The sequence below is a fragment of the Strix aluco genome, chromosome 9 (genome assembly GCF_031877795.1).
Source record: "Strix aluco isolate bStrAlu1 chromosome 9, bStrAlu1.hap1, whole genome shotgun sequence".
In the NCBI taxonomy this organism is placed as follows: domain Eukaryota; kingdom Metazoa; phylum Chordata; class Aves; order Strigiformes; family Strigidae; genus Strix; species Strix aluco.
The window spans coordinates 30,494,908-30,519,895 of NC_133939.1; the positions used below are offsets into that span (position 1 = coordinate 30,494,908).

The following is a 24,988-nucleotide window of genomic DNA, read 5'->3' on the forward strand; positions in this document are numbered from 1 at the left end:
CTGTTACTCCAGAATTACATGGACTGTCTGAAGCTACGTCTTCCCGGAAAAGAGAACTCCAGAACTGTCCAGCCTGTGGCTCTTGTCCTATTCTCCTAAGAGGTGGTCAAAGCACCACAAATCATTCCTTCTCATTTTCAGTATTACTTCCTTGTAGATATTCATTATCTAGCCCCTTAATCACCAATTTGCCTGGAAGGTCTTAACCTTGTGCATATATTCTTCCTATTTTGTGTGCTTATCCCCACAGAGGCCCCTTCCCATGTAACCTGGATCTCCTACAGGAAGTCTGTAAGCTGCTGTGCTGATATGAACACAGATATATGTTGTTTTGTATATATAAAATAGTGATAGATGTTACTGCTTTTTTTTTTTTTCAGGAAAAACAATTGACATACTGATTTTTATAGAAATACACAACACAAGATTTAACTTACTTTTTGTTCTGCTTTCTTTTTGGTTTCTGCATCCATCCAGGTAAGTTCATCTAAAGTTTTTATAAAAACATCACGTATATCTGCAATCATTTCCTCAACCTTGGAAAAAACATCAGAATGTTAAAAATCCACATAAAATGATCCATTTTTCCACACTCATAGTTTGTTTATTACAGACTTGGTTCCCCTGCACCAGCTGCTTGAGTGTATGCTGTTTATGCACCACACTCAAAACCTGGAGCTCAAGTTAAGTCGAACATTTAGCCTGTCTGTGGGAGGAAAGGGAATGGCCATGAGTCATGGGGCAATGTAATTAAGTTATTCAGGTTACAAAAAATCTGACAGATGACCATCCGTTGGATGTTGTGCATCTGATCAAATTATGGTGTATATGTCAACCACAAAAAAAATGGTGTATCTTAAGCCTGGATTACAGTAGGAGTGATAGGCGTTAACTAAGGCTTAATTTCGCGTTAATTTTCAGCAATTTTGTGTGTGACTGAAGACAAACAGCAACAGACGATTGTCCCTGCACCCCACATTGGCAGGATGTGAACTAGTGTCAGTCTGGAAGAACCAGCAGCGACGGTTCCTGTCGGTAAGTGCCACTCCTTGGGTGTGTGTGCTGGCTCGCATGGTCCGTCGCGACATATCAGTGGTGAGAGGCTGGAGGCTGGCTCACGGAAGGGGTAGAGCAGGCAGGCGCCTCTCTCCCTCCAGGTGCCCACATGTCATCTTTGTGTTTCAGACGTTATTTCCCACTGGTCACCTGCTGGAAGGCAGGCCGGAGCAAGGCCAGTAATGCCCACAGACTTAGGTGCAAAGGAATGACTCTCCTAGCACCTACGTGCTTGTTGCTCCTCAGCGTACCCTAAAACATCAGGGTTTTTAGACAGTGACCTGCTATATAGAAAAGGTTAATAAAAAGTGTAATCAAAGCTGTGTAAAGAACTGCGTGGTAAGTGACAGTTAAGTGACGCTTAGATGGCACACGGGCTGAGTTTGCTAAAAGCTTTACCACGTGTTTACTGTCTCCAGCAAACGCTTCCTCTACATACAGCCGTCCCACCGCATTCTCCATGTTGCCATTGACATAGTTTGCGCAGCGACGCCAAACAGCAGTTTCTGATGTTGTGCCGTAAAGTGCCTGCGAAACATAAACATTAGGTAAAACAGTGACACCAGGGCCCGAGTAAAGTGAAGGAGAATGGCGAGTGCCTGGCAGATGCGTGTTTCAGAGGAGCCCAGTCGCCCTGAAATACCTGCATTTAATTCACATCTGTGTTTAGGGCAGTTAGGTGGACTCGCTCTGTAATGGGAACAGCTGTCACAGGCTGAGGAAATACAAGAATCATTAGCAATATTCTTTATCCTTGCAAAACATGAAAGGTAGAGAGAAACTCTAAACTACTCTAAAAGCTAAGGATGGGAGAGGTTAAAGAGGACTACCCTGACACAAAGCTTTCGCTGTTAACAGGGATCTGTATTGCAGTTCCAGCTCTGACAGGGCTATGGTGATTATGCAGCAAGTTGATTTCTGCAGTGGTAAGATTGTGTTTTCTACCCAACCAGCAGCTTCTGTCAGAGCCTCCCACCTCTGGGAGCTCGCAAACTGGAAGCTCACCTACTCTGTGTGATGTTGCTACAAGGTATGCAAGGATTTTGTCATGGTAATGCATAAATATGTGATAAAGCTGAGTGGATAATATAATGGTGTGACGCCTGAACACAAGGAATACAGCAGACAGTGTTACCACAGGGCAACTCTCTGAAATCACACTCTATAATGAAGTTTATATTCCATAATGAAGCAGTTACACATCTCTTCAGAGGTACAGATCAATGACTTTTGGTGTTAAAAGCTCTGTAACTGCTACACCTTGAACTGCATTACTAGGAAAATGTTTCTTTTCACCCTAAAGCATTAGGGACACAGGAATGGTGTTTTGAAAATGTTACCAGTACAGCACAGCACAGAGGGGTCTACTGCAGGTCTCCCTGAAGAGCCTGAAGAGTGATTCTGGAGCTTTCTGTGACTCATTACTGACAAATAACTGAATAGACTAGAAAATCTGCCCGTCCTTCATCTGTTTCTCCCCTAGATCCTCTCTGCACACAAACAGGCGGCATCAGTAGTCATCTGCTTACATGGCAAAAGCTTATATAGGAAAAGTAAATACAACCCCTCTTCCCCAGAACTTAAAGCAAAACTAGTAATGAACATTAGCAGTACTGAACTTAATTAAAATAATAACTAACTTAGAATGACTATGCAATGAAGATTCTGTTAGATCCCTTTGTGCTGTTCAAGCTTACCCTAGCCAATCATTGTCCCCTTGGGTAGAGGCTACTTGAGCCCATGGGGGACCTGCATCAGGCCAGGATTGCCCTTCTCTTTTTAAGTAAGCCTAGTGTCACTAGAGGTGCACAAGAAAACCAAAGAGGTGCTTTCTATAGCAACAGAAACTTACCTGCTTATTAGTAAAAATAACATGCAATTAAAATGCATTACTGTGGATTCGTACACATACAGTGCTGTTGTATCTGAAATTACACCTGATCTCATGGGGCATAAATTCTCAACTACAACGTCATAGGGAACACAGTTTTTTTCTGTTTAAAGAAATCTTGGAAGAAAGATACTGATGCATTTTTTTGGTGGGAGTAATTGTATCCTGAGGATACAGTTGCAGTAGCTGTGCACCCCCACACCTGGGCTTCCTGACAGTTGATCTGGTGGAAGGGCACAATTTTGAAGAAATGTTACAGGGAAAACTGACAATTTGACCTTGAGATGGAGAACGAAACATGAGTGATCTAGAGCGGCAGCACAGCCCCTCAGGAACACGTATAGGCCTGTCTGCACATGCAGTCTAGTCATCTGCTGAGATCTGTTTGCTGATTCCTTAAGGAAGTGGTTGCAGATCCAGTGATCTTTCTGCTAGGACTCTGGCACTTTCTGTAGCACATTTTGAGCAATCTGTATTTAAAGCAAAGTTTTGAATGAATAAGTGACCAATTAGCCACACAACCCAGAAAAAAAAATGGTATGGGAGATTTGTGGAATGCCATAACTGTCCTCACATTTATGTCTGAAAGCAAACTTAACAAGACAAACGCTAATTTATTTCCACTGCATTTAGTGTGAGAAGCTCCAGCTATACTGTATCATGTGTTATTAATTAGTAGACAATTGTATGTTTTTATACATAGACTATGGTAAAATCTTTTTCTGTTGTTCTTTCAAACTTTGACATTTTTCTAAATGAAAATTCTTCAGTGAAGTCCTAAGATGTCGTGGGGGATGACTTTAGTTTATAGAGTGCAAAACGTAGTATTCCCTGATGATGCAGACTAAGCAAATATGAAGCTTTATATTACAATAATTTCAAACTTTAAAGACTAGGAGAAAAAGCCAAATAATCAACAAATAACACTGCCCTGTTCAGATAGATAAAACTGACCAAACACAATCTCCTTAAAAAGCTCCATATGTGTGTTAAAGTATTTCTTAAGTCACTAACAGATATAACAAAATGGCATTAACCTTTTTTAATGGAGCTGAGCAAACTTTAAAAGTATGAAGTTCTACTGTGGAAATACAAAGGACTTCTCCAAGCTGTTTGTGAAATTGCTCAGCATTTCCTTAAAAGCACTAAAATATCTACAGGATCAAATGTTTCAAAATCAAGATCGGGCCCATAATGTTTGACTTTGAATGTATTACTGTGGATGCTGAAGAGCTTGTACCAAATCAAATAGAACTGTAGAGTAATCATTTGCAAATAAATGGGACTGTTCTGTTATCAAAATGGGGATTAATTTAGGTTCAGAAAACCACGGAGACCAAGTATCAGAACAGTCTTGTCAAATCCACTCCAGCTATCAAGCATATATCATATAAATTACGTGTACACTCCAGAAGCTTCAGCAAACACATCTAGCTTTTCTGGGCAAAATTCAAAATACATTAAATTTTTATATACTACGAGTACATTAAAAAATTCATATAAATCATCTTTACAACTTAAAAAGGGATTAATTTCTGCACCTTACGAAAAGCATTCCTTGTGTCCTTGTAGTTACGGCTTAGGCTGTTGACAAGATCCATTACAAATCGCCAGGTCATGTAATTCTGAAGGTCTCTGTTTAACAAAAAAACAATAATAAGCTGGTAACGTTTTTAGGCTTTTTACGTTTATTGGAAATAAAATGCAAATTACAAAAATACCTAACATACCTACCTGGGAGTGTATTTATTAAGAATAGACTTCAGCCTGATAAGGTATTCTGGATCATAAACAATGACATGTTCGGTGTTCTCAACATTAATTTGTACAGTTGACATTATATCATTGATGAATTTTGACCAGTTGAATACCTGGAAAATCAATATGCATTATTATATGGTTAAATCATAAAGGAACAGTATTTAGCTGTTTTTTCCAGTTTAAGTATGTTTGCATAACACAAATGCTCTGCCTTTAGTTTTCCTAATAGCTGCACTACTCGTAAGTGGAGTCATATCTGAGATAATTTATATCCTCTGTGCTCTAAAATCCTATTAGAATAGGGTGGTATTTAGCAGAAAAGGTCGAGACATTGTTTTGATTTCAGACTAACACAATTTAAAGTGTTATGACCTCTTCCTTTTAGCCTGGAAAAGCAGAAACAGTATATTAAGTAAAATTTCAGTTGCCTTTTTGCTGTATTTGGCTAAAAACCTGATTTTCAGTACAGCATGTCTCTGTACCTATGGGGTGATAAGATTTATGGTATACTTGGCAATCCATGCTGAAGCATAAGTAAGGACTTGTTCTGAAGTACACTGAAGTCCATAAAAGGATTTATTTTAATAGGCTTTAAAACAGAGACACTAAATCCACTATCTATAATGAATTTTCCTCTGCATGCCACAGTACCAGATACTGGAGAAGCAGCCGATTTGACAGCAGGCCAGTCTGCAGCGTGCTGTGACAGACAAGTCTCAGACAAAGGTTAGAGTTCTTGTTCGTTTTCTGTCTCTCTAGTCCTAAATTCCCATTTTCTTTCATGAGGGGCCCATATAACTTGCATGACCCAGTACCTATGAACGTATTTTCTGTTAAGTTTTCATTCTGTAGTGTCTGTCTAGCCTGAAGAGAGCATTAATTTTAGTGAGTGGGCACTCTGAACTGGAAACTCTTACTAGTTTGCTGGTAAGAGTTTCCCTTTGATAAGTCTTTGGTTAGAAATATCGCGTGCCTCAGACAGCAGATGGGGAAAGGACTGACGGGAGACACCGAGTCTGCTCTGGCCTATTGCAAGCAGAGCCGCAGCCTCGGCCACCGCTCAGCCGCAGGGTCTGGCGAAGCGGCCGGGCCGCGTGCAGCTGCGTCGCTGTTCCGCCATCTCAGAACCCGGAGCAACAGAGTAGTACTAATGGGAGGTTGTAAGCCCCGCATTCCCCTAGCCAGCAAGTTCACACCTGCAGCTCTTGTCAGGTGAAGTATTTTCACAAGCATGAAGTGTGTTACTTGTCCTCCTCTGTACGATACTAGCTGAGAGCGCTCCTTCAGCTCGGAACACTGTAGACTGTACAGTGTGACATATTCCTCCAATTCCTCCATTCACTTCTTTAGTAAATGACACTGATGTTACAGCTAACTCTACATACACTGCTTCAAATTCTCCACGTTGGCCCAAGTTTCCTAATCCATGGCTGCTGTGGATCACTGCTTGACTGAGAAAATGATTCAGAGCAGAAGATGAAAATGATCATTAAATCTCTTAGAGCCATTCAGTGCTTTTACCACACTGGGTAGGTACAGTTTAGTAATGAAAATGAAGGCGTTACATTTAAGAAAAGCAAATAATCTTTGTACTTTTTTTTTCCATCGATTTTTAAAATTTTTGTTACATCTATTGCTTTGAAAAGTATTGGTGATTTTTCCCAGTCTGTATCTTTTGAGAGGAAAGTTTTACTGGAAGAGGTAATGTCTTTCATCAGACAAATTAATGTGGCTGAGGAAAGCAGATAAGCTTTCAGGAATAGAATCACTTCAGGTTTGAAAGAGAAGCAGCAAACTTCAAGCTAATCTGAGGAATAATTGCTGTTCTATCCTTAGACCATTACAACGCTACCAACTCCCATCATGTGTCTTTTGAGCATTTTTGGATAAATTTAGAGCAGATGATTATTGCTGATCTGCAGCACTCCCCAGGAACTAAAAATAACCAGGGCAATACCATTCTGTGACAAGAGAAGCTAGTTTCTGACATTACGACTGTAATGGTAGCTGTTCAACTAAGACCTGCGGGAGAAGGGAAATTATGAAACAAATTAAGCTAGGCAGAAGTAAACTGTCATAGAATTTAAAGTTGAAGAACTTAAAGTCAATAAAAATAGCAGTGATTATGAAACTGTGGTAAGAATAATAAGATTTCAGAGTACCTTGCTGACCTCAAAAGACTCAATAATACACTCCTGCCAGTGAGTGCACTCGCAGTGCTAACCTGCCTGCCTGTGGGGCAAGGTACTGGGGTGGGAGTCATTTATGATAAAAACCATCCATGTCTAGTAAGAGCTGATGTTACTGAGGAGGCACACCGATGTTACCAAATCTTTGGCTATTCTGTAGCAGGACTTTGTGGTGCCCTGAATTAAAGGTCATGCTGCACAAATGGCACGTGGCTCAGGGTGAGGGAAAAGGCAGAGCTGAAACATCCTGGGGGAGCTACAGTGGGAGGAATGGGGAGAATTTTCCTGATTCGTAGCCATGACTGCCTGGGCTCCTTTCTGCTTGCTTTGGGAGCCCATCTTACTGAGGGCGTGCTGGAAAAATGACTTTTTTTTCTGAATCTGCAGCTCTGGATAAACGGAGAGGGCCTGAATAGTCATGCTACAATGTATTTGAATCAATTGGTGGCTACAGTCTTAACTTTTGTCCTGGGCTCTCTGGAGCTGCTGTGGTAATTAGCAATTAGGTAGTTAGGAAGGAAACTTATTTGTACTCTGCAAAGGATACTCTCCTGGTTTGCAGCAAGGGTTATGTATGTGCAAGTTTTGCAAGATTTACCATCCTGATGAGGGAAGTCCAAGACGTGATTTTTTTTCCCTTGTCCTTTTCCACCTCTTTATGTTGAAACAGAGGGCGAGATCTGCCTTCAAGTTAGGAGAAGCAGTGGGTACCAAAGCACAGTCTTCTACATATAGTTTAATGTCATCAGATGTTTAGGTAATATAGTGTGTACCTCAGGTATCCTGTTCAATTTCAAATATGTCTAAGCTCAAGAAAGAAATGTCTTTAAAAGAAAAAAGTCAGGCTTCATTGTTTAATCTCATCAGTCATAAATTAGAGGTTAAAATACCAGATTATTGATCACTCACCTTATGATCGATTTCCAGTGAGAAGTTGTTTTGGAGTTGTGCCAAGGTCATTTTATTGTACAGCAAAAGTGGATCATTTCTGTCTTCAGATTTTGTTGTTGCCTACCAAAGTTAATAATGAGAAAATTATTAACTACATTGAGTCAGTTCACAGGAATTTGACAAGTGGAAGTAAAAAGAAAGAAAATTAGTAATTCTGGCTTAAAATATAAGTTTGCATTAACTGTAAAGTACTTACATGTAAATATGGACAGCATTTTATAGATAAAAAACATATAAAAGGACAGATTGAATGAGCTGAATTTCTGAGGGTAAAATGGAGCTTTACTTTTTGGATTTGTTTGGTGTTAGAGCATCCGCAGCTCAGGCTGTGCAGGAACGCTGGTTGGAACACAGACCCATACCACTCAAAGCACTAAGCAGATGTTGCTACCAATAGATACACTCAACACACGAATGTGCTCATGATATTCGTGAGATGATGCAAGAAGCAAAATCCTGGGAGAAGGGAATAAAGGAGATGTATTTATTGAGTATAGGGCGATGTGCTATGGTGGGAATGCAGTGTGAGCGTCCTGATCAGGATGCACGTGCTGTCTGTCTGGCAACAAACGGTTCTTTCTGGAACTGCTGTATAGAAAGGGAGTCATAACTCATAACTCAAATAAGCTTTGTATTAGGCTAGGCAATGTGGTTTTGCACCAGGGTGTTAAAAATGTGCATACATTAACACCTGAATGGCACGACTGTATTAGGGCCATTTCTTACAGACAATAAAACTGCCTGACTGCCAGAGACCTGTGTCTGTGGTGGTGCTTTATGAGGCAAGTTAATCACCGGCGTCTCTAGACAGCAAATGTCAGCAGGGAGGTCTCTGGAATGGCATGGGGACAATGCAGACTGAGAGGAGACAAAACCAGCACCTCATGGGAACTGCTCCCTTGGTCTCTGAATATTGTCCTGGATATCTTTCTGCTCTTTTCCTCAAACACCAGTGTGTCCCTTGCTAGGATGCTTCTGCAAGTTTCTGAAGTGCATTCTTGTGACCTCTTTCATACCTTTGTTCTCATGCAGAAGTACCTTGTGACAGGATCAGTGCTTGCTCCCCTCATACTCCCCCCCCCCTTTTAACTTCCACTTTTTTTGGTGGCAAAGAGAGAAAATGCAGGTACACAAATGACTATGGGAAAAGAGTGATCTTGTGATCCGTGAGAGTAATTCATGGGAGAACCTACATCACTACTGCCTAGTGTACTCTTAAATGAGTCGTTCAGGAGTGAGAAGAGTAGTTTTTACCCATTTAAACTGTTTTGCAAAATCAGTCATGCAAGTCTGATTTTATCTCTCTATCATTTTTTAAAAAAGATTTCCGCTTCCACTTTCCTAATCTATTGTGCATTCAGTATTTTCTTCTGTGTTTTCTTTAACAAATTCCCAAGAGCACAATGCCAGCTCTCTTCCAGTAACATTCAAGCTGGTGCTGGTTTTGATGCAAGAGGTCAAAACCCACGGCAATAGCAGCTTACCCACCACCAGCTGTGCTCTCTACCAGCAGCAACTGCTGTAGAGACGTTTCAGTTGTGGTTTCTTTTTGTACCTCCCTTTAAATCTTTCTCCAATGAATTCCTTTTCTTGTAATAATTTTCCGTCTCTGATCTAAGCCCAGAGGTGTGTTTCTCAGGAAAATGTGAAGAAAATCAAAATCAGATGGTTTTAGTTTATACAAATCGGGGGGGAAAGGTCTTCCTCTGCCAAACACATGCCCTTATTATCAGTGTAACTTGAGAAACAGCTGAAGCTAGAAAATTTGTATTTAGCTTGTTTTACGGTCATCCTCAGCTTCAGGTCCTTCTGAAATGTTTAATAATCATAAGCCATGTTTTGGCTCGTGAATGCTTGAATTTCCATTTGTTTTCTCCATGCAAGTTCAAATTCTAGCTATTTCTCCAAGCCATACTTAATGAAGAACAGTGATTAAAAATGCACTTGGAACAATGAGCACTGCGGAGCAGCTTGTGCAGGACAAACATTACTCTGTGTAGCGTGGCAGGCCGAGGGTTGGGAATCTACTGCTCTGATAACCTAACAGCCCATGGGGAACAGGACAAAGGGAGAGGAGGCCTGAAAGCATCTCCCAAAACCCACTTCCTAAACCAGACTAAACAGAAACCAAGTCTGCTTCTCTCTTGCTCTCCCTTTCTTCTCCTGAAGGGCTTCTGTGAACAGATTAGGATAAAACATTTTGCTATTTGGAAAACAGCTAACTCAAATATTTTCCCTTGCTCGTTAGAAGGTGTGTCTGTCTTATTATGTGTTCCTCTTAGGTGTTCCAGGCCCCACACATTTTTGGTCAGCTTTTGGTCCTGTAAAATAACATTAGCAAGTAATTTAACAACTCAGCTTACAGTTAGCTTTCTTAGGTATTACCAAAAAAGTCAGTTATATAAAGGATACTTTAAAAATGTTTTTCTTACGTTGGCAATCTCTTTCTCCAGGTCCATAACTCTTTTCATTTGTTCAGAAATACTGCTCTCATTGAAAGAAATGTTTCTTTCTTGTAGGATTAGTTTAGCTACAGAAATCATGAAATCAACATAGGCAGAACACGCCTGCAGGAAAAAATACAAACATTTTAAAGACAAAACTCTTCAAAGTACAGCATACCTTGATTATCTTTAAGATTTCATCCTCATTTTTACGAACTACACAGTTCTTCATCCCTTTCTTAAATAGTTTAATAGTCATTTATTCTGAGATACTGTTAGATCACAAATAGAAATTAACTTTGAAAATTCCCTCATGGAAAATTGCTGCATAATTTGTTCAAAGCTAAACAGTCTCAACTACTGCACTGTGTTTTCATTATTTAAAATGAGACATTTGTACGTCCATATTTAAACCATCACCCATGTTTTTTCTAGCTCACTTTAATTACAACTTCCAAAAATACCGCTTCCAAAGAGCAGTGTTCCCAGAAACATAAAACTGAGAGAAATGCTGATGGACTGTGTTGAATTAGCATTGTGGGAAAATTACTCCCAGAAGCAGTGTAGAACATTGGAACATTTAGAAATCACGGTGCTGTACCTAAATTTAGTATATCTAGACACACTATAGACAACATAGTATAAAATTTACCATATCAGAATTCACCAAGGATAAGAATGGAAATATGGAAGTATATTCTCTTAAATGTTACACTGTCAAATATCTACAGATCTCATTGTATTTTATGGGACTTAGTATTATTCTAATTCCTCTTTAAGCCACACTCATTTTTCTGTGAACAGAAATGCTGTTTTCAATATGCTTTTTAAATGCAAATAAAATACATTAATATTAGATTAGCTATCTAATAATAAATCTGTTTTATGCAAAATAGCATGATCTACTAAAACAGTGATAAAACCTAGGATTAATAAGACGTGCATGTCATCCCTGTTATCAATAGAAGTATTTTGGTATGTTCAGCTCCTAAGGCATCAGGACGCACCCCTTTAGCTCCCTTTCTCCAGCCATTGTGTAAGTCCCTCCCTGGCCAGCCTGCCCCACCTGACAGCAGGGCTGTACTGGAACAGCCTGGCTGTGCTGGAAAGCTCCCAGCACCTCATCAAAAGGACCCACACCCGACTGCAAAAAGGCAGGTGGCTCACAGCATCTTGAAGCACTGAGCTCTCAGTGTTATTTTTAATCAAGATAGATCATTTTACCAGGAAGAGAAAAGCCCATGAAACCACTGCTAGCTACAAGAAGTCACAAAAGAGAGTGCATACCAAGCCTGTATATGTAAAATATCCAAATACAATTTATAAAAATTCAGTACAGATATTACTCCACACCAGGAAGTCAACAGAGATCTTCAGGTACCAATCAATGGACTTTATTTTTGGCCTAAAGTGCAGATCATTGTATGGTCAGGTAGCAAAGAACTGTCAGCTAATTTCAGATGGACTGTATAAATACTCTCAGATATTTTAGTGGGAACCTAAATGTCAGAATAACTCCTGTATGAGCAGAGGAGTCATATATTTTACAAGACAAAAAGATTTTTAAAATATCTCGTTCACAGATTCCACTTGTAGCTTTGTGGTGGGAAGTCCTGATAAAGGCAGAGGCTAAAGTGCAGGAGGCAGGTACCTTGTTTGCTACGTACAGCTCCAAGAGTGGAATGACACAGCAGGAAACAGAGCCAAGAAGAGGCTGCTGTCAGAGAGCAGGGACTGAAAGGAGGAACACCTCTCACTTGAAGTGTTCATGCTTGTAAGAATATTATGAGTCTGCCTTTCAGTGAGAATTCTCTCTTTACTTAAAAATACTCTCTTCTCTACATTCCAGCAGTGGAAAGTAGTATGATACTTTCAGGTAGGTCAGAGACTAGACCAGGAATTGTCTTTCAGTGCTGCAGTTGGTGTACTAACAAGGAAGGGAGCAAATTGTGATACATCAGCCAGCTTCTAGAGGCCGTAACACATGTGATAATAACATAACTGAACAGTTAATATGGTAATGATTGTCTTTACTAGCATATGATCTGTAATTAAATATAATCAGTATTAGAGTATTAACTGTTAGCATGTCAGCAAAATACCTAAAAATCCCAGATGTTTTGCATGCTTTCTCATCGCTTCTGCATTTAGTTACGCCGAAGAAAACTGGCTAATTAAAGGTTACTGTGGTAGCAGTTTCAGCTACATCACTTCAGCAAATACGTACACTTCAGCTCTCAAGTACCTAAAGCACACCCAAGATTAGCAATGAGGGATACACAGAGTCAGTGCTAACAGGTTAATGCACATGTGTATGAATAACAACTAAACCTGAATTAAAAACTACATGAGAATACATGAAGCAATTTCTGTGGTATCAACATACTTTAGCTGCTGCAGTTTCATTCAGCCATTGACTTAGGAGACTGTGATCTCAGATCTTTCATGCAGAAAACTGTCTTTGGTTCTTAATGGTTCTTTCTTTCTTTCTAAGCCTACTGGTGATATGACTAGTCCACCTGGACTCCGCTGACACCTGCAGCACTTGCCAATTGATCCAGTCAATCATAGTTCAGAAATGGCATCCTTTTTGTAGTGACAGAACAGGCGATCCATAAGCATTCATATTCTGTCTTAATACAACTTTGACAGTTGTGAGGTACCTCTTGATTCAGCTGTGAAGCCTGGCAGAAGCTGTGTAACAAAGCTAGATTGTTTCATGGTTATTTCCTTCCAAGAGGTCCTAAAAAGGCAAGTAGCTGTTCCTCTTCTGACTTGCATAATCATACAGAAATTGTGTGGAAATGCTACTACTTTTCTTCTACCTGTATGCTCAGTGATTCCAAGAGGAATGGACTAGAAGGGAGGCAGGTTGGGATGCCCGGGGTGTAGCGATGCCAGAGGAATGTGCCTTCTTCCCAGCCAGTGCAGAGACAATTGGTACGTAGTGGCAGGGAGCCTAGACAAAACCCCCTCGGCTCCTAGTGCTGCCAGGGGCATCAAACTGAGTCGGTAACATCTATGGCGTAATATTGTAACACCTCATCTTCAGCACACTTGTTACACTCCCTCCCGTTCTTCCCTTATTTCTACTTGCCCTTGATCTTGTTTCTCTGATCCTCTTCATTTCCCTTTTGGCTCTCCTGCCTTCTTGCACACTCACCCATGTTAGAAATTCTTTCTCCAGTCTGTCACACATACTATTCTCACCTGCAGATCAACCCTGTCTAAATGCTCATCACTATTACCTTTCTATTCCAGTTTCCCCAGTTCTCCCAGTGCTGTTTCCCAGGGGCTGTACTGGAATCTCTTTGGGGAAGGACTGTTCCTGCTCTTTGCCTATCCTCAGTCTTGAGGATACGTCTGCCTTGAAAATACAGGCTAAAACTTCTAAAATGTAGCCAGTGATCTGTCAGCTTCACCTTACCTCTTTGTATGCACCAGTGCATTCATAGTAGTCACGAGAAGGCAGGCCAAGCCCAGGCTGATCAATCTGTAAATTCAAATAAAAATTAAAAAGTGCTTAAGGACAAAATGGCACAGCACTGTACTATTCTTTTGTCAATTACAGGTCGCTGATGCTTCACTCTTGCCAAATTCTCTTCTGGCCAAAGGGGAGTTTCTCTCTCATCCTCTTGCCCTCCATTAATTCTTTTCACTCTCCTTATACTTTTTGCCTTTCTTTTAGGTCTTTTTTTTTTTCTGTTGCTGAATGACACATGCTATGCATAACCAGTGTGAAAACAGTGGATGCACAGAAGACAAAACAGTCCACAGACAAGCAAGGCAGTTACTGCATCTTTGAAATTCATACACACAAAGCAGTCAGAGGTCTATCTACCCATTGACAAGAGAGATTAGACCTTTGCTCTCCCAACTGCTGTGTCTCAGGAGTCACTGGTGCAGATTCACCCTATGTAATACTGTCTTCCTCTGGATTTTCCATTTTCAGAGATCATCTTATGTTTGCAGGCAGGGCACTCTGGACATAACTCCTTATTCAAATGTCCTTGGCCCCTTCCGTATCTGTGCCAGTGCCTGCAGGTCCCGTTAGCACTTCGGCACCTTGTGAAAACACAACCCCCTTTGTGGGCTTCCTGCCATTGGGAGCGCAGCCCAGGTTTTCGGTGACAGAGCTTTCTGCCTGAGTACATGGTAAGGAATCATGTTTACTTATTTGCTTGCATACATATATAAGTAGGTCATGTCTGTCTTCTGTCCGGTGTACACATAAATTGTGTCTGTATGTCTCTGTTATTCTCATCTCACTGAGAGTAACAGCGTATGAGTGCAGAGAACAAAGATGTTAACTTTGAGAACCAACAGTGCATAGTGAAACTGATAATTTAAGTTTGAAAACTACATAGATTCACAAATTCATCTACAACTTACTCTGGTAGAATTCAAATCACTAATGTTTCTCCTGGTTAACATTTATGTCTATGCTTCTAGTTATTTTGTTGTGCTTTTATGATCAACAAGGAGGACTTACATGAATGATATGTGCTGTGGAATTTTTATCATCTGTGCCAACAAAAAAGTTAATAAGGACTTTTTTTCCATATCTGGAGTTCAGCTGTGCAATAGCTGTCTCAGCTGTCCAAGCAGTACCTAAGCAAATGAAAGGTATACTCAGTCTCTATGTTTAGTAAGCAATGAAAAGTACAATAATTTAGAAATTTTAACTGTAAAGGAAATAAACACAGATTATCTTACCATAGGAAGAATCCCAGTTAGTTGTTGCTACAGGCCAGTCAGATACATTTGGCAATAAGCTGATTAAAGGCCTTCCACCTCTGCTATCAATGGTAGCTTTTGGAAAAAATAAAATGAGTTACCGTGACATTTTAAAACACACAAATGTTATACTATTATAATGAGTTCAGAATAATGAAGCTGAGAAGTAAGTTTTCAGCATCTCCACAATAGGAGTATGCTCTGATGTATGACTGTGCTTTAACATTTAATTTGAAAACATTTCAGTCATGACTGCAAACATCATATGCAAATCCTTGTGATCATGACATTGAAGAATTATTGTATTTTCACTCTGCAGATAGCTTGAAATAATAGTTTTGAGAAGTACTAATAACATTATAGAAACTATAAAAACGTGATTCAGGAGGCACTGCTAACTGTCTTACTGCTCCTCATTCTAGTGGCAGCATCTAGCTCAAATTCTTGAAATAAGTGATCTCCCCATCTTTCTAGAAGCCTGGTATGCCAGTTATTTTTCACCTCATCCCTCATAATTTCCAGAAAATAAGTTAACTCACATTTAACTGAAATGATTTGAGTTTAAATATCTGCAGCAAACTAGTAATTGAAGATTAGTGCAATCTCACCTAAAATATCAAAGCTAGTAAAAGAGGAGATACAATGCTAATTTTACTATTGACATTCTTATTTGTCTCTATAGAATGGATACATTTTAGTTTTCACAAAGAATTTCTGAAAAATTATGCACAGAAAGTAGGAGGATATAGGTATATCTGACTGTGAAGATGGGATTCTTTGGATATTTATATATCCTATATGCAATAAATTCAGGAGACACTTACTTTCATTTATGCACGATCTGTACAGAGTTTTTGCCTTCTGCACTGCTGTTATATCATTACTGCTTGGTGTGTCGAGGACATCTGAAACACACAGACAGCAAATAGTTCTTAATACCTGATCTTTTTTTGAAAGATACTGAAGGAACTATAGTGGATACCATTCTGAGGACCAGAGGGTGGACACTAAGTACTCCATGTCCATCTTAAATTCCAGGGAAGCTTTGCTTTTCAAAAGCTGAGGGGAAAAAGCTCTGGAGATTATATGGCTTGCAATTACATCTGTCTGTGTTGGCATGTTGAGTGTAAAGGAGTCACGTAGATCCTCTGTGGATCACTCTTGACAAAATACAAATGCTCTGATTTTTCAGGGACAGTTTTTAGGTGACCAAGCTACTGCGTGAAGAGAATTGCTGTCAGGGCCTTGAGTGTACCAGCAGGCTCTAACTGCACTGACCAGCCTGTAACCATCTTTTCCTGTAATTCTAACCGGCAATCTCTTCTCTGCAGCCAGTTCAGCTGTTTGTGCTCAAGGTCTGCTTTGGTACAGCACAGCTGTGTGACCATGGATCATACTGCTGTGAAAACAGCTAAATGGTAAGAAAGAGCCATGAGAAGGCTCATCTGGTGCCTCCACTTGTGCAGCCTATGCCTGTTGGCTCAGGAGCAGCAGCCCAGGCCAGCCTCTTGCCCATGGTCCTTGCCCACACTCTTGTAGGGATGCTGAACCTGGCCTTGTACCTTGCTGAGCCTGGCCTTGCCTGCCTGCCTTGCCTGCAGCCCTGCCACATGATTATGGACTTGTCTGGTGACCATGAGGCTGTTGGCTCAACCTGGTTGCTGTTGCTGGACCTGCTCTGCTCTTCTGGTGTGGGTCCTGGGGGCTGAGCCCCTTGTCTGTGAGGTCCCTGTCCCTGCCTGCTCCGAGTCACAGTCAGCTCCTGGCTTGCCTTTGCTTGTGGGGCAGCCCACTCTTGCCACTACTTTACAGTTGCTCCAGTTACTACTTTACAATTGCTTTGCTCCACAGAAACTGAAGCCTAAGGAGCCCGTGGCATCCATAAACTGCAAACCTGGCAAAACCAGGAGATATGCAAAGCAAAAAGAGCATATTGAGTCTGGAGAGAGTGGTTTGGAGAATGTTTCATGAGTATAAACTGACTTCTTTGACTCTGTTATTTTCGCCTGAAAAAGGACAATTTGACACCATTACATTTTGTGGAAAAAGGAATATTTTTAAGTTTTATGATGTGACTAGTTAGAAAATTGCTTGCCTGCTCTGGGATTTAGCTGATGAAATACAGATATGCAGGACATAGGGCTGCCAGAGAGCAACCAACTTCCAGCATTTCAGCTGAGTGGCCCACGGGCAGACCTCCCTTCTTCACCTAGCTTGGCTGCTATTGTTAGTGCATGAGGGTAATGATATGGATTTCAGTTATAATATGCAGATGAGCACACAGAGTCCAGATACCAGAAAGGTCAGGTCTGGTCAGCTCCACTCCAGTGTCAGACACAACAGCATACCTTCCACAGCACTCTCCAAGCAAACAGTTTGTGGTAGATTTCTCCTGAACCGAACACAAAGAAACTGAAATATCTGGTAGTATTTTAAGCTTTGCTAGACAACCGCATCTTATTAGGATAACATGTCAGCCAGAGAAGAAACTTTATATAGTCCACAAACATAAACGCCACTGACCTTTTAAAACAACTTCTAGTTCGTCTCTTAAAATGTCAAAGTTACTATAACGGGAGCTGGTTTCTGGAATGACGTTCCTCTTAAGCCATCCTCCACAGGCATATTGGTAAAAATCATTACAAGGCTCTGCAGTGGTGTCCATGTTCTCAAGGATTCGGGCTGCTGTAATATGGGACAAATCAAGGCATACAGAATCTTTAGAGAAAATAAATGAATGTATTTGTTTGCTCTGAAGAGGGAAGTCATAAATATATTTCCTTTAGTTTAGAATAGGCTCAAGCCTAGTTGAATGTTCTAGAACAAACAAAGTACTAGTCAGTGAACAATGAATTACTGTTTCTTTACTGCCCATAACTTATACACTTTTCTGTTGCCTGTGTTTACTGATAGGTAAACTCACTAATGTTCCTACTCCCTGTGAGTGCTTGCTTGGATTTAAATAAAATGTAAGGTGTTTCATTTCCTGACTTACACTTCTTTGTATTGAAATGTGGTGAAAAGAGAAATTAAAAGCACAAGACATATCAGAGGTTAAGTGTCCACTGTAATGTAATTTAAGTAATTAAGTATGATAGAGGCTCAGCTGAATCCAGTCTTTCAATAAAATAATGACTTTGTTGTACTGTTTAAGTTCTTGTCAAGAAAGCTTTCCTATTAATGCTTTCCTGAATCTACACTGATTTTTTTTAGACCTATTCCACGTTTAATTCTAGAACTGATACTGCCTCTTGCTATCCCTATTGACCCTCCTGTAGTGGCTTGTCAAAGACTATCTGGTCACTGACTGATCGTGACATGGGATTCTCTAGTAAAATCTGATGCCTTGATAACCGTTTCCCAGCTACTGTTCATAAACCTTCTGTGCTTTTTCTTTTTTTGTATTCCTCTTCCACCTAGACTGCTTTCACCACTAGTGTTCTAGCACAAAGTCTCACAGGAAGGAGAGATGCTAGGAGTCAAACAAGAGCTAGCGATACCTCTGAATTTCCCAGGATACTGAATATCCTTCCCATTTTTCAGACATTATTTTTAGTAAATGATGAGGCTTGTGATTTCAACTGTTCATTCCTCCCAATGGGTGAGTCAAATATTTATAGTTATTTCTCCAGTACTTTCAATATTTTCCATGTCTGTTATGCTGGTGGAAATGAGAGATGGATAGACAGGCTACAGTATTTATTGTTGACTTGCCTCCTCCCCTCTCCTCGTTTTCCTTGGGACCTTCAGTTGGCTTAACAGTGTTATATTTGAGGTCAACATCTGATGGTTTTACAATGTTCTAGTGCTTGTAAGATGGAAAAATCCACGAACACACACATTTTCAATTTTAGACTGCTTCAGTAGCATAAAATCCACTGCGGAAATAGGTACAATGCCTAGCACCTGATTCTTTTCCTTCTAAAGTCAGTGGCAGGCTGTCTTCAATTTGAAAGGATACAGGATCATGCCAACAGCCAGAGATTGTGAAATTCAGTCATGTTTTTACTAAGTTTGACACTTGCTTTTTACCCATTCTTGACAAAGCCAAGCATCTAGTCCTACTGTCAAGTCTGTTAGGGCAAGAGATTTCCCCTCTGCCCGTAAACTTGGACAAGAGGCAATGGGCACATACAGAAATAGGAAAAAAAAATATCCTTTTGACCTTAAGAAAAAACTTCTTACTGTAAGGGTGGTCAAACAGTGGAATGGGTTGCCAAGGAAGTTGTGAAGTCTCCATCTGGGAGATAATCAAAACCTGACTGGAAAGATCTTGAGCAACTTTCTCTAGCTGACCCTGCTTTAAGCAGGGCTGTTGGGACTCTGTGATCTTCAGAGCTCACTTCCAACCCCAACTATTCTGTGATTGTGTCAACTCTGGTACTTGTTTCCATCTGGTTTGTCCTATTTCATTTAGTGGAAGAGGAATGTTTTGAATGGTGCACTTTATTCCTGTCCTAGCTCCATCAACTTGCTGTGAAAGAGGAAGATTGCTAATTATTACTAACATCTCCTGTTTTAAGGGTATCCTTGTGAATCTCTCTGCTAGGCTGGAGCAGCACCTGAAGGGTAACACTGTCCCGTGGATTATCTTGGCATGTGTTAGTCCAGCCACAAAGACTTTAGTAGCCAGGACCGGATACCACAGCCGGCTCATTCAGAGCAGTGTGCCAGCCCTGCCAAAAAGTAACGGTAGGATAGAGAAATCCTCTGACACTAAGAAAAGATGGCTCTTAGCCACTGTCTTGTCACTTTTGAAAAAAAAACCAACAAAACAACCAAAACCCAGGAGAAACCCACATCTTGTGTAAATCTGAGAAATTATTAACAGTCTATGTAATATCAAACCTTGCTTTAACTGTGGAATCAGGTTGCTGTATTTGTAATTAGCATCTCTTTAATCTTCCTTGCCTACTGCTGTCACACAAAAATAATCATCTATCATAACTTTTCTGGTGTAAACTCCAGGCTAGCCAATATTAGCTAATCAACTTTTATCAAAACTTGAGGTTTAAATCCTGCAAACATAACAGAGCTCAGTCATGGGAACTGTAACCTTTCACTTAGGGCTTGATGCAAAATACATGTATTAAGTATTATCCTGAAGAATACTCTCCTCAAGAGTGTAACTTGCACATCTGAACCCCAAGATGACCATTTGTTATTTGGCTGATACCATGGATATATGAAAATCAATGAAATGTGATTTTTTTTTTTTAGCAACCAAACTGAGAAGAATAATGACACATGAATTGCCCCTTCCAAGTCAGTGACACCAATCAGGCTGGACAGAATCCTAACCATGCTCTAAGTTATTTATAAGTTGATACTTGTGCCCAAAGAAGCTTTATGGTAAGTTCATGGCTGTACACACTGAGACATTTTTGCTCTGGAAATAAGAAGTGTGAGACTGATGAATATTTTGCTATTTTAATTCTAATACAGGTTAATTCATATATCTACAAATACAGATATTCCATGATACACTTTTCACTAGTCCTCAGTATTGTTTTGATGAATCAGTTTGGGTTTGTTCATATTCTCACTTGTTTATTCAATTTTCTGTCACTGAAGAATGTAGAGTCTTATCTCAATTACTTTTAATGATTAATTTTATTGTTGTGTTCCTGATTGCCAGTTGTTGCTTTAATAGCTTACAAATAAAGTAATATAAGCTGACAGAACAACCAGTGACCTGGGGAGGATATAGGAGAAACACAATATGCTTACCTAGGCGAAATTGATATGAGAGAGATCAAAATTCCCTATTCTCATCAGCCTGTACTGTCTGAGCTCAGGAACGTTAGCAGAGAGTATGTCAGCTTATTCGAAAAATGCTCAAATGACCAAAATACATGGTATCTTCACCTGCTACACTGCAGTGGATTTCACAAACCTTGATAACATTATTATGCAGTTACTGATATTTTACCCTGTGTATAACCAATTGAATTGTCATTACATTTTTTTCTTCTGGTCATTTATTTGAAGGTCCTCTATTAAATGTGCTATAAATTCTGTCTGTATCTTCACTTTATTCTTTGTTAGTGGCTTGTAACTATTGCAAAATATTGAAATTCATTGCAAAAACCTGCCACAGTATTGGTCAGTTCTGGTGTAAGGCATTACCATTTCACTTAATGTCTATTCCTAATTACATTTCTTGAAAGACCACAATAAATTTTCCAAAGTTAATACTTCTTGCTTTCTATCTGTATCTATCTAACTTCTCCTGTATGTTATCCTACATGGTCTGAAAGAAGCAGCCAAACTAAAGATGAACTGTTATGAAATCCTGATTTGAAGTAATATTAAACTTGTAGGTTCATCCCAGTAAGATTATTATTAGACAGCAATAATACAGTTTATTTCTGTGGTTTAAGCACTTTACATTGCATCTTTTTATTATTAATGTATTTTGTTATTAAATTATATAATTCCGACAAACTCTTTGAACTAATTTTGAAGCTCTTGGAGCACCGAAGGCCTGAGCAGATGCCAGCTAACCATTCTGGGCTCCTGACTCACAGCATTCTGCTTCTGGAGCCAAGAGCCCACTCACAGTAGTGACCACCTCATCGAGCAAGTCTTCTAGGTAATTATGTCCTTACCAACACTTGCCTCCCCTTTGCATAATCTGACTATATTTCATTTAATGGCCATGTAAGTGTGGAGAAAGCCCAACACTTCTATAGCAATTTCTACCTTAAATGGTGGGACATGGAAATCCTGGCTCAGTTAATAAACACCCAGTTAAAATTCAAACTGGTCATTCCCAACTTTGCTTAGAGCTCTCCATTCGACAGCATTTACAGACAGATGTGGCATTTGGAGCTGACAGTTCTGTAGCGGCTAGCGCATCCAAAGTGCGTGTGGGGCTCCCTGATCCTAACTGCCTCCTGCATTGCAAGATTTCCTTGCTACAACAGTCTAAGAGACCAACCAGATTTGTAGCTGCTCTGGGAATTGCCCATTGCCAGGTAGAAACACCTGCTAATGCTATAGATTGTAATATGGTCAGAAGTAAGTGTTCAGTTTGACACCATTGCTTTTGCATCTGTGTAGATCTTATTTGAGGTATACCCCCACAGCTAAAACTTAATTATAAAGATTATAATTTAATCAGATACCCTGGTTGCCTCCCAGGACTCTTACAGTACGATATGTATTTTACCTGGTAAAATACAAAAGCTATCTTTTGCCCAGTTGTAAATTTTATGTGTTCCAGGCTGGAGTGTGCAGTTCTTGCACGCACAGTAGTAGTTACTCACAAGAGTAGTTCCCCTGTCTGCAGTGGATCCATTTTCGTGTCCTATATAGGGACAGCAGAATGTGGATTACAGAAAAGCTCTGTGATGTGCCGTAGCTCATTTTTCTGTCAGTAGAAAACACTTCCACAGAATACAATTATAGCACTGCCCTGGCATTTTACATGTTTTGAGACTGACTTCTCACCATTGCTTTAGGGCTTATTCTTTCCATGTTTGAACTAGACAATTTGTAGAATACGGGGCAAATGATTGTGAGTAAATGAGATAAATGTGTGAATAAAATAAAGCCATATTTAGTGAAAAATGAAAAGAGATTATGACATTAGAATCACACTGTACATTTCTTTTTTGGGGACATTTTAGTCTATCTACCCTTTTTTCTCATTTTATATTTCATGATTATCTCTGTTGAATTGAGGCAATTTATATTTTTAAAAAATGCACCTTCTTCACCCTGTTATGTTATTTTGTAAGCCTGACATTCTTCCCCATCAATGTCCTTACTGTAATCCTTTTACAACTTTATTTCTGCATTGAGACTTTAACATTCAGTAAGAATGTTTATTTATTCCCTTAAATATTTGCATGCTGTTAAATCTCTTAACGGAAGCATAAAAGTAAAACTACTCTGCTTAATTCATTTAGCCTCTTCTTGCTAGATCTTCAGTTTACATTATGCCTTATTTCTCCAAACCTTCTACTGCTTTTCCTTTCTGAGTCCATTCATCATTACGTAGCCTATCTGAACTTCTTTTTAACAGATACGCATAAATATTTAGCTGAAAATAAGCATCTTCAGAGATTAAAAAAAATAACTACATAGTTAGTTACATAACTAGTTTGATCATTTTTCAAACCACAGCATGAGCTTTCCTGGTGGCAGAAAAACCCCTCGGAAGTGTAACTACAAGACAGTGATGACCACCTGAAATAAATCTTGTAAGGTACTTGGACTGTGCTGATGACAATCTGCAGTTACTGGGACAGTGGACTGCACTGGGGCTTCACCAGTGGATGACTCCAGCAGGACTGAGGTATGGGGGCAACTACCCTTGCTACTTTGGCTACTAAAATGACACCTAAAAAGAGCATTCCCATGGAAGTAAGGAAACCAATATAATGACCTTTCTATGCTGCTTGTGGCATGTCTGCAAATCTAAATGGGGCCTATGAATCAAAACCTTTTGGAAGCCTCCCATGGGGTGCTATGTACCTCAGATTCCTTAACAACTGTACTTAAATTACATACACTTTTGCTTGCAAGCACATATATTTTTCTTGCATGTTGACTGTCAAATCCTTTATGACTCCTCACCACCTTTCCTATGTCTCCTACTGACGTACTGGCTCTCTGGCTTCTCCTAGGGCTGTCTTTTCTCTTAACTTCCAGAGGGGCCAGTCATGATGTTCAGAATCTACGTAGAAGTTACGAGTTCCACTTGACATGAAGATAACACACAGATATTAGAATGTTTATGGTGCTTTTCAATGGGAGGTTACCAAGGTTGAACAAAATGCAAGATGTTTGCTTGGTAAGCTGCAAGGTCACGGTGTGGGTTCTGGGAAACGATCCATGTCCTGAGCTTCCATTTCAGATTTCTTGCCACCCTTTGTGACTGGGCCACAGCCTTTGTGAACTGTGTGGCCAAGTTATTCTACAGGGGTGGAGAAAGCAAAAGAGGAATGCCTGCCAGAAAGAGAGTGATTTCAGGGGTCCCATCTTCAGAAGCTTCCCAAAAAAACACATAATCAAAAGAGAGCTGCTATAGGGGTGTACAGGTATACCAAGGTGATTATAGACTGGCAATGTAAGGCTCTCCTCCTGGCCTGGAAAAGACTGCTGCAACTGTCAACTGTTTGACCACGGAAAATGGTGTGAAAGGGGAAAGCAGGGCAGATCTGGCATGGAGCCCCTTTGAAATGTATGTTGGCACAGCCAGCTAAGTACACCTTTCTTTTGAGAAATGAGAGAGAGAGGCTGCTACCGAGCCTAGGATCAGTCTGTATTAATGAGGTGGAGCAAGTGTTATAAAGAGAATGAGGACATTTAGAAGTAAATTAGGCAAAAAAAGGGAAACCAGCATTAATTGATCTGGAGAAGAAAGCAGAGAGGGTAAGAGAACCAGAAGTGAGGGGAAAGGGAGAGCATGGATAACTACCACTTCACCTACTACGAGAGGATATATAGTCTGGAACTCAGCAGTTCTCTGATGCATTTTAGTAGCCTTCTAGCAGAGTTCAGACAAGGTTGTAAATGAAAAGGTTTTTATGCAGTTTTTATGAAGGATAAAGTTAGCTTGTCACCCTATAAAATTTGGAATTGTTTCTGGACGTGAAGATTAATATTGCATCTCCTCAACAGCAGAATGGCACCTTTAATGGCTATCAGTGATCAAGCCTTTCTTTTTATGCACCCCCAGAGACATAGCCTCTGCTTGAATTCTGACTTGGGAGAATTGAATTCTGACATGTGGGGAAGAGCAATCTTCTGACTCACTTAAAGCATTTTCTGAAGTTGGAGGCATTCTTTGGAGAGTCTGTTTCTAAGTCTTAAACTAGCCAGACCCTGATGACTTTGTAAGATCTGACAATATCACATCACAAGATTTTACATTTGTAGAAGAAATATGCTAAGAAGATCATTTGGGTTAGCAGATCCCATGCCTCAATGTGCCATACTTGTCTGCA

General features: G+C 40.0%; 1 protein-coding gene across 4 annotated transcripts in view; it reads right to left on the reverse strand.

Moving 5' to 3' along the window:
• MME (membrane metalloendopeptidase) overlaps positions 1-24,988 on the reverse strand; it is a 59,732-nt gene that overhangs the window by 20,388 nt on the left and 14,356 nt on the right. For all 4 annotated transcript variants that reach the window (XM_074834405.1, XM_074834407.1, XM_074834408.1 and 1 more), the window contains exons 4-14: positions 17,553-17,714; positions 15,854-15,934; positions 15,009-15,104; positions 14,785-14,903; positions 13,720-13,785; positions 10,281-10,415; positions 7,807-7,908; positions 4,682-4,818; positions 4,489-4,582; positions 1,456-1,584; positions 438-536 (exon numbers count right to left, since the gene is read on the reverse strand). In XM_074834405.1, coding sequence (XP_074690506.1) covers positions 438-536; positions 1,456-1,584; positions 4,489-4,582; positions 4,682-4,818; positions 7,807-7,908; positions 10,281-10,415; positions 13,720-13,785; positions 14,785-14,903; positions 15,009-15,104; positions 15,854-15,934; positions 17,553-17,714 — 1,220 coding nt within the window. The remainder of the gene's footprint in view (positions 1-437; positions 537-1,455; positions 1,585-4,488; positions 4,583-4,681; positions 4,819-7,806; positions 7,909-10,280; positions 10,416-13,719; positions 13,786-14,784; positions 14,904-15,008; positions 15,105-15,853; positions 15,935-17,552; positions 17,715-24,988) is intronic.